Here is a 10,336-nt window from a genome sequence, read left to right as displayed (position 1 = left end):
ATATTAAGAATGCAGTTTTCCCCATGTAGAATACTTCACCTCCTGTCCTTGAGCCTGGCTAATTTCCTGTTCATCATGTAATCGCTCCCTCCAGGAAGTCCTCCCTGATGCTTTAAGATGATCCCACCTAATGACTCACCTATTTCTCCCATCATCACAGCTACAATATGTCACACCCTTTTAAATCTCATGTTTACTAGTGTGAAGCCCAGAAGGATAGAGCCTCGTTAACCAGACTCCTAGCACTGTTCTTGGCAAATTGAATGACTAGAATTAAAATTTAAATGAATCATAAAGACAAAGTAAAAGAAGATGACTCTCAAAGACCTATTATTTTTACTCTTAGGATGGGCATTTCAGGCTACTGCCTCACCCTCCCCTGCCACTATCTCAGGGAGATAGTCTGATATCACATTCCTATCAATACTTGTTTCTTTCATTGAAGGTTACAGCACAAAGGGACCTGAGAGGTCAGCCAATCCAATGCATTTCTTATCCAGAGCCGTGAACGAAGTCCAACTGTTCAGTAACTTAAAAGGTCAATAAACAATGCCATAGCATTTGCTCCTTCATTAAACACTTATCTTTATCCTCCCAATACTCCATCTCTCGGTTAATAACCAACATAATCCTTCCCCTGTTATTCCCATCCACCTACAAAATGCTTTTTTAGTATACCAGTTTTAAATAAATGTTGTATATATGGCTCTAAATGTCAGTGGAAGTCTATCCTTAACATCTGTTTATCATTTTATCACCTGTTATCTAAAATTAGATCAGAAATCCTCCTAAGAATAGTTTATCATAATAACATTTAAAAACAGGGTATTTTATATGCAGTATATATGAAAAAATTAGTGATAACTACAAGCTGGGAAAAATAGAAAATCCAATCAGAAAATGAATTATTTACTTGTCAGATAATATTAAATTACTGGGAAAAAAACATTTTTCTCATCCTATTACAGTTAAAAATTTATTATCTACTATCTAATCTTACCTACACTGATCTATCAATTTAATATTAAGTGCCTACCTAAAAGTCGCTTCCCAAAAGCAGTTCATTCCACAAACATCAGAGGGCAGCATCCAATAGGGATTCCAGTAACACAGAGAGAAGAAATCTTTACACCTAACAGAGTAAGACAGAAATAGAGTCCTCTGTGAGTATTTCAGTTTAAAACAAGGAATTTACTCAATAATATAACTTACTATTCTATTTTACAACACCAAAACTGCAAATCCAATTTTGCAAATTTAATATTGCTATGGTAATGCGAATTTTTGGAAACTGATATCTCCTTTATTTAGGGTATCATTATTTTAAAGAGAACTTGAAAACCTTTGGGTAGAATATATACTAAAAACTGGAAACCAGTTTTCTAGACAGAAACTGCCCTAATATATTAAAATCCCCTCCTAAGAACACAAAAAGTAAGGGAATACTTCTAAAATTTTCCTTCATGGACTACACATATTCCCCCTAAATAAATCTATTTCAGCCAAACAAAATATTTGCTTATCCTGAAGCAAAATTAAAATGCCACAAATGCTGGTGTAAAAGGGAGAGAGGATCTTTAAATGTTTTCAAATTAATCCTCAAAAACACCTGTATGGTGTTTTAAATTGAAAAATAAGAAATCATGCTGATATTCACGGTTCAGCTTCATTATCTACATTATCTCAGTTTCACTGTATTACACAAGCTAAAATGGAGGATTAAGTGTGGTCTTTCTTCTTTGATTGCAGGTTGGAACAAAACCAGAACAATGCCTCACATTACAAAATGTCTGTTTTTCATTTGTTATTCCTTTTCAAACAATAGTCTAGTTTGAAATTCACTACAGTGGAGGCCTGGGTAATAAAGTAAGCATGTATGAAGGCAGGATCAAGTACTAAACCAGGTCACCTCATGTCCCATCAACATGTAGCTTTGTTCTCTCTCACTATGGATTTAATTATAAGTTACTCTTCTTACAACGAAAGGTCTATGAAACTTCAGATTTGCAAAGATCTCTGATCATGCCTCTCACAAATGTCAGTGACCCACACCAGGCCTATTAAATCAAACCTCTGAGAACAGGTTCAGACACCAGTGGTTTTTTAAATGCTGCAGAGGTAATTCTGTGTACTGCTGCATAATAAACTACAAAGTCACAATTTTAAAATCAATGGGGAAAAGTTACATTGTAATTTTGTTTTCCTCTAAATGGACAGCATTTTGAAGCACAGCATAAAATGTTACTTATCTTAATTTAAAGGGCTGATAAATCAGAAAAAGAAAAGAAACTGTACGCACACTCGCAGAACACACTACTTGATCAGAAAAGTTGTTTATCCCCTCCCAGGCATGGCTATGTATTTTTTAAGTCTGGCATTTTATACTATAGACAGGCTCAGTGGTGGTGGTAACAACTAACAAAGTTCTTTTCAGATTTAAGTGCTTTCACGTCCATTTAAGCCTCACAACAAACCAGTTCAAATAGGTATCACTATCTTTCAGATACAGACATTATCACCACTTTCTTTCAACAAATCCACAATTGATTTATAATCAACCCTACAGTGTACCTTTGTTCCAAAAAGGAAATAACTAATCTTGTTATTCCATTTCCTCCTGTCAAACCTTACAACAGTATTATAAAATGGAAATGGAAAATAAAGACTCAAAGAAAATGACTCCCTAAATTTTTCTGTAAAAATTATTGCTTGAAATTATGTAATAATGTCATTTTCTGTCTCAACTTTCAATCCTCAATCCCCACCCCTAGGCAACCATGAATCTATTTTGTCCCACAGATGTGCCTATTATGAGAATTTCACATAAATGGAAACATATAATATGCAGCCTTTTGAGTCTGATTTTTCACTTATTTTTAAGGTTCATCCACTGTAGCATTTATCAGTACACTGTATTCCTTTTTATGGCCAAATAATATTCCATTTTAGGGATGATATACACATTTTGTTTATCCTTCATCAGAAGATGGGCATTTGGGTTATTTTCCACTGTTGAGCTATTAATATATAATCCTGCTATTAATATTCATGCACAATTTTTCTATGAACATATGTTTTCAATTCTCTTGAATATATACCCACCAGTGGAATTGCTAGATCATGTAATCACTGTAAAGTGATTAATGCAGATTAAACTGCAGGGAAAAAGTCAAGTTTTAGGTAAGTTTCTTGACCATAACTTAATGTCAGAAAACTTGTTTATAGAAGTGATGTTTTTCTTTCTGTCATTCTCTAATGGAAATACAAAACATAAGCACTGGTGAGTACACATGTTGCTTTCAATTAAAAAAAATCCTAAAACCCTGAGGTACTGCTGGCAAAAGGTGGCATAATTTATTTAAAGTTTCTTCTCTCCCAAATTACATTTCTCACTTATGAAAAATTGGTTTTAAAAATCAAACTATAGAGTAGAAACTCATTACATACCAGTAACTGTTACTGAAAGCAATACATTAGGAAAAGCAACTAATGTGGGGACAGACAGCACTTGTACTTTCAGGCCGGAAAAGAAAATAAAGCTTAAAAATACTAGAAAAGTATAGGTAGTTTTCCAAATTCTGGTTATTAGTTGTCTTTGCTTTTATTCCCTAAACCTATTGGAAATGGAATAGTAGATCGTACAACAGTCAAAGAGTTAACTCTATTAAATATTTTCAATGGGGCAAAACTGGGAGCTGAGTAAGTGGTATGTCTTTGGTAACAGTGACATCCAAAATCAGTGACGTCCATAAATGCAGTTTTTTTCACTGTGGATCAAATTGAAATAAAACTTGACTGCGGCTGGTCCTCAAATCTCATATGGCTGAATGTTTCTAGCTCTAAGGTGGCTTATCTAAAAGCAAATTGATCAGGAGTAGCACAAAGGATCTCTGTGGTGATAAGCAGTTCTGTATCCTCATTGTGGGGTGGTTACATGAATCTACATAGGTGAAAACTTGCATAAAACTGCAACTACACACGAATGCATGTAAAGCTGATGGTATCTGAAAACTGATCTGTGGGTTACATACAATGTCAATTTCTGGGGTTATAATATGCACTAACTATACTGACACATACATATATTCTGGATATGGTGGTAGTGCACGATGCTCATGTAAGATTTTACTGCCAAGGGAAACAGTGAACATAGGATATCTCTGCAACTGCCTGTGACCTGATATTTACTTCATAAGTAAAAATAAAAACCTGGCCAAAAATAAAATTCCCCAAAGTTTCAGTACTTGAAACATGTTTCAAAATTTGAAACATTTCACACTCTGGATTAAAGTGAGCATTTAACATAACGCTCACCACAATAACAGTTCTCAAACTTAAAGTATACGTAAATCTGATTAACAGAAGGTCTTTTCTATTTTTAAATTAAACTGAAAAGGTATTTTTTTGTATCGAAATACCCACGACAGTCATGAGGCTTTAGTGAAAACCAAGCACAGCTTACAAAGTCAGGGATAAGCCTGGGCATATCCAGCATGAAAACGTGGGAGCCCAGATACAGTGCTGCAAGCCAGCAACGCAACTGCAGGCAGAGCACCTGCACGGTGACTGTGCAGAGAATCAGGGATGCCTGCAGCCCTGGTAAGGGGGGCCATGCCCAGGACACTGACAAATCACCATTATATAAAGATCAGTGCCTGGGTCACTCATTTTCAACCCAAAACTGTCTCTAGACAACTCAATTTCTAGCTCTAAGTCAGGTCTTCACTTCTTTTTCTTAAAGCTCTAATAATGAATTCTCAGGAAGTGGGAAAAGGTCTCCTTACATACAAATGGCACTGAACAATGATCTAACCATTGCAAAAATAAGTTAGCATCACACTGTACAACACCCTCCCCCCCCAACAAAAAACTGGATTAAACATTTAAATATAAAAAAGTCGGGGGAAAACCCTGTGGTAGAAAGTTTTTCTACACATGAAGAAAGCAAAAACAATAAAGGAAAAAACTGTCTATCTGAATACATAAAAATTTTAAACTTCACATGGTATACACACTGAAAAAAATGCAAGTCAGCATGTGGAGGGAAGTACTACCAACAGGTAAGACACAGATAATGATCTTAATGTTTTAAAACAGAATTTCTAAGTCAAAAGTACACCTTATTTTTCATTAGCCTAATCACTTTCCCCTCCAAGAACATAGAACAATATTATTTTAATTAATTAATTATTAGTCACGTTTGTGCTGAGCACTTTACAATTATGTTAAGTATGATTTTCAATGAACTAAAATTTTGGTTTTATATGTCTCTGCATTAACTAAGCAGAGATTAAGGTGACTTTAGTAAATAATTCAACTTTTTTACTGTTTACTGCCCAAGCTCCTCTCTTCTTCAAAAATAGCTGCAAGGGGGGGGGGGAATTTCTCCACTAAAAACAGTAGTGAGAAAATAGTAATCAAACCATTCTCAGCTAAATCAGTGGTTCTCATCCTTTGGTTTTTTAACAATACCCTGGAGCACACATCTCAAATATAGATTCCCTGACCCCACTGTCAGGCATTTGGGTTTAGCAGGTCTGGACTGGGGCCCAAGCAAAGAACTTTCCCCAAAGGTCAGAAGTTGGGACAACAACAAAAAAAAACCTGCTCAAAATTTAAATGATCAAAATCATCACCACATTAGCTTCGATTTTCTTGTGCCGGGCAGCACACTAAGTAATCTATATGTGCTACATCATTTCAATTCTCACAAACAACCCAATATCATAAGTACTCTTACCTCTAACTGATACGGAAATGTGTTCACAGCTAACACTGTAAGTGGCAGAACTGAAGTCTGTGTCTGCAAAATTACTCTCTCCACTCTAAATTCTCAGTGTATCCTACTAGTGTTCACAGGATCTAGTATAAAGGACAACTCAGTGGCCTAACCAGATCTGAAAAAAAGCATGAGGTGACTGACAACCTCCCTGTGTGAAAACTGGTCCGACAAAGGGCATGGCCAGTCCAGAAATGACTGTTTCTTGATTCCCCATGACCAATATGCTGTAGTGCCACCATAGGATGAGATCTTGATAATCACTGTCAAGATTCATCAATAAAATGTGAGAAATTAATCACCCTGAGTAGCTCAAGTCACAAAACGGCACAACTCCTTCTGCAGAAATACTGATGCTGGTCATAAGAACTGCTTTAGATTGAACACCTTAACAGTCTGTGCATACTGAAAAGCTTAAGAGATTCTCTCTATGTGGAAGAACCACTGCCTACCCGGCATTTCCCCTCCTTTGAGGCACCACAGATCTCCAACATCAATCACGTTATTCTCTCCGCCACAGGGATGTGCAGGAGGCACAGACCCAGAGAACCAGAGGTCTCCATCCCAGGCAACACTGACTGGTCCCCAGATGGACACGTGATGCAAGCAAGTCTAATGAGTGCCCTTTTCCTAGAATTTTCTATTTGAGATTAGAGAAGAAACACTCCAAGGGGCGGAAAGACCCCATGAGCAAAGCCCATCTACAGTGGAAGAGAATGAGAAAGTCCCCAGTCCTAGGGGTCCCTGGGGATAGCTGGGCATTTTTCCTTCCATTTTGTTCTTTTCAGCCACCGATATAAGCTTATAAATATATGTTTTGCTTAAGTCAGTTTTAGTGGATTTTTATCACTGACAACTAAGAATTCTTTGACTTCTACAATGACTACTACAAATCCATTATTATCTACATTTTACAGGTGAGAAACTGAAGCAGAGAAGTGGTCGTTTCACAGCAGAGCCAGAATGAGAACACAGTGCTGTCTGACTCTAAGACCTTGCATTTTCTAATTACCAAAATAATGGATTTAAACAGAATGCACTAATTAATAATAGATTTCACTGAAAAAATTTTCCTATCATTTTAGTTTTTACTTTGAGAACTTGCAAGGATCTTTCCAAGTATTTTTGCTGTCATGGAATTTCATGCAATGACTACTTTCCATAAGATTTGACCAATGGAACCTGCTGAATGTTAACCCTAGATCCCACGTGTTAAATGAAAGAGGAAAATAACAGCCTTAATGGCTTCAAAAAAAGTAAAACTATAAGGATAATCAAGTCCTACCGAAAAAAAGGAAGATGTTGCTTGACTCACAGCCGCATTCTCCAGTGATGAAACACTACAAACTAGACTCTTATCCCAGCAGCTTTATAGAAAGAGCACTTGGAGAGCAATCAAAGGATAGTTTTTAATCCTGGTCCAATGAACCTTGCTTGGCCAAATGACTTATACACAGGAGCAGAGGTTAAGGATAACTACCCCCCATCCCACTGTAGCTAAAAAAACTCTAGGAGAAATCTAAAAAAGATGTCACAAACAATAATATCTAAAATTAAGAATCCAGATATCTTAGCTGTTCTCACTTGACTCAAATCGTAGAGTAAAAACGTGACAATTCAGCTTTTCCATGTTGTTCCTCTGCCCAAACTTCTCCTTATATATGCACATGGGGTGAAATGTACTTCACATTTTTACAAAAACTAATACAGCTTTACTTTTAATGTAAATGTATGTCCCACTGAAATGAGGAGTTATGCTGCTCAGAGGACCTGTAATATATACATTTCAGTTGACTCTACTCTGTCTGACACGTTGAACTTAAGATTTCAGTAATAGCTCAAAAAAATTTATTAAAACATAAGTGCTTATTTTCTAAATTTCAAAATAATCATTTTGTTAAGAGCTGGTCAAGCAAATACAATTTATACAAAATCTGTCACAAAATAAAGTCTAAGTATGGGAGACAAAGCACTAAAAATGTTACTCTATCAAATGGAAGTGCTAATATCATCGTCCAATTTCATTCATTCTTTTGATTAAAATGTTGCTTTCTTAAAATTCTAGCCAATCCAATAATTTCTTTTCCATAATTTTCAGTGCTTCACAATAACATAATAGACCATGAACTACTGCTTTTCATGAGCATTTTTCAAAGCGCATCCAGGTCTTCCAGCTCATGCAGTCACTGCCTCTCTCAGGAAGATAACTGAGAGTTGACAAACCTGGCTCTGGAAATAGTGCTGCTTTTATGAATAGAGTTCTTATATCCTAAGAATTTCCCTGACTGTAATCAATTCAAAGGATAAAAACATAACAATCCAGCATTTCCATGCTGCTCCTTTGCCCAAACGACCCCCTTCCATTTTGAGAATGACTATCAACTGCAACACCCTCCTTCCAACATACTTTCGATATCAAAGCAACCTTTCCTTACTAACGAAGCACTCTGGGACGTTCCCCGAGAGGTGCCCACAAAGAGATGAGCCTATTTCCAAGGAAGTGGAAATGCTTGGACTTTGTTACGCATTCATAATGCGTTGCATTCTTTTCTCCGTTTAAATCTCATGCTGCTTCCAACTCTAGCAGTGATTTGTGTAAACCCACTTAAGACATTACGCTGCTTTTTAAATACCAAATTTTAGATACCTCTATCCCATCTCACGAAAGACGCTGAGCGTGTTAAGTATCCCTCATTTCTCTTAACTTGCTGCTTCCTAAAGAAAAATTCACAATCCGCATAAACGCTCTGTCCAGATTTAACGAACCAACTAATAATGACAAACTTAAGCGTTAAACACACAGAGTTAGACGCCCAATTCAGGAGGGGTAAAAAATTGAACTAGGGCGCCAGCCTGATGTTTAAATATCTCAGCTTGAACTCCATGGAAACAAGACGGAATTCCCACCAGTCGGACAGCAGAAAGGCTTTTGTGGGGCACCTCTTATTTTCAAAGAATCCCTTAAAAAAAATCAACTGTCAATTAAAAGTTGAAAATTAATTTCTCCTGCTTTAAAGAGCGCATAAGGAATGGGTCAGAGACAAACACAAAAGCGTGGGGTGCTCTCAGGCTGGGGGGACGCCGGGCTCACCTCTGGGGATGAAGGGAAGGAGGGAAAAGAGTGAAAGGGGGTCAGAGACAGCGGCAAAGAGGCGGGAGGCGCGGGCCCAGCGGCGGCAGGCGCGGGACAGACCGGCGAGCAGCCGGGGCCAGGCCGGGCCCCGCGTCCCCGCGCCCACTAAGCCCCCGCCCCGGCCCTCGCCCCGGCCCCACGGTACACGGCCCGTACCTGTCCGACCCGCTGGGATGCGCTGCGGGGTCCGCGCTGCCTGCCCCTCTCGCCGCGCCGCGTCCGCCGCCCGCGAGCCAGGAAGCCGCTTTGGCCTGTGGCTTCCCGCCACCTCCGCCCGCTCCTTCTTCCAGGGACACGGCGAGCTGGCTGAAGGCGTAGAGGAGCGAGCAGAAGCCGCAGGCCAGGCACAGCACCACGATGCGCAGGTAGCGCCGCATCGCGCCGGCCCCGCACCTCCTCTGCCGCCGCCGCCGCGCCCGCCCGGGCGAACTGGAACCGAGGGAGCGGCACCGCGCAGCCGCGGGCGCAACAAGTTCCTCCTCCACCGCGGCCTCGCGCCCGCCCGCCCGCCGGCCCACCACCTTCGCGAGCGCGCCCACAGCCCGCCCCGAGGTCCGGACACCGCCTCCGCCGCCGCGGGCCCCTCCCCCGAGGGCGGGCAGCAGCCGGACGCGCCGGCGCACTGAGCGCGAGAGGGCGGGGCGCGCCGGGGGGGCGGCTCCCGGGGCGCGGGGCGCGAGAGCCGTGGGGTCCCGGGGAAACGCCAACTCGGGAGCAGGTAATGCCCGAGCCCGGGGCTCTGAACCGCAGAGGAGGGCTATGGCGAAATGAACAGGGCGTTGGAGGCAGCTAACCCAGATTCAAATGATGGTTCTTCTGTAGGGTAGTTTGTGACATTGAGCAACCTAAATTCTGAGTATGTTTCTTCGTCTCTAAAATGGAGAGTATATCATCGTAGGGTGGTTGTAAAGATTAAACTGCTTAACGCGCAAAAACGCCTTTCACTTAAAAGCACTTGATTAAGCCACTTTTCAGCTCCATCCTCCTCAGCAGGGACTTCCCCAGCCTCTTAAGTTTTTATGAAAATGCACGAGCCATTTCACCCAGATATCTAATTACCTTGTTACTGTTGAGAAAGTTTACTTTGCCTCCCAAGGAGGCTGTAAGTACCTGTAAAAGTGAGGTGCTTCCTTTTACATCTTTTTGACCTGCCTCACAGCTCATCATTTGCATATCCAAAACAATTTTATATTCGCCCTAAAGAGCTTGCTCTTCAGCTTTCCATTTCTTCTCTCTCCCTCAGCCATATTTCCACTCCATTCACTTATTGACTTTACAGAACATCACTTTGTGCCAAGCACTGTGTGAGTTGGGGTATAGGGTAGGACAGTGGATACTTGTAGGTAAGTGCATACAGACATTAGGATATAAGCTTGTGAAGGCGTGGGCACACACACAAAACGGAGCAATCAGGTCTACCTGTG

At 40.2% G+C, this 10,336-nt stretch overlaps 1 protein-coding gene across 2 annotated transcripts in view; it reads right to left on the bottom strand.

Moving 5' to 3' along the window:
• GXYLT1 (glucoside xylosyltransferase 1) overlaps window positions 1-9,480 on the bottom strand; it is a 40,345-nt gene extending 30,865 nt beyond the window's left edge. Inside the window, exons 1-2 of one of the 2 annotated variants that reach the window (XM_019660456.1) lie at window positions 9,069-9,480; window positions 1,037-1,132 (exon numbers count right to left, since the gene is read on the bottom strand). In XM_019660456.1, the coding sequence (XP_019516001.1) occupies window positions 1,037-1,132; window positions 9,069-9,289 (317 nt within the window). In that variant the 5' untranslated portion in view covers window positions 9,290-9,480. The remainder of the gene's footprint in view (window positions 1-1,036; window positions 1,133-9,068) is intronic. The other variant, XM_019660457.1, reaches the window with a different exon arrangement.
• Between the last annotated feature and the right edge of the window lie 856 nt (window positions 9,481-10,336).

Source organism: Hipposideros armiger, unplaced genomic scaffold (genome assembly GCF_001890085.2).
Source record: "Hipposideros armiger isolate ML-2016 unplaced genomic scaffold, ASM189008v1 scaffold_318, whole genome shotgun sequence".
In the NCBI taxonomy this organism is placed as follows: domain Eukaryota; kingdom Metazoa; phylum Chordata; class Mammalia; order Chiroptera; family Hipposideridae; genus Hipposideros; species Hipposideros armiger.
Note: the sequence above shows the minus strand (reverse complement) of the source record. Positions and strands in the feature narration are given on the sequence as shown.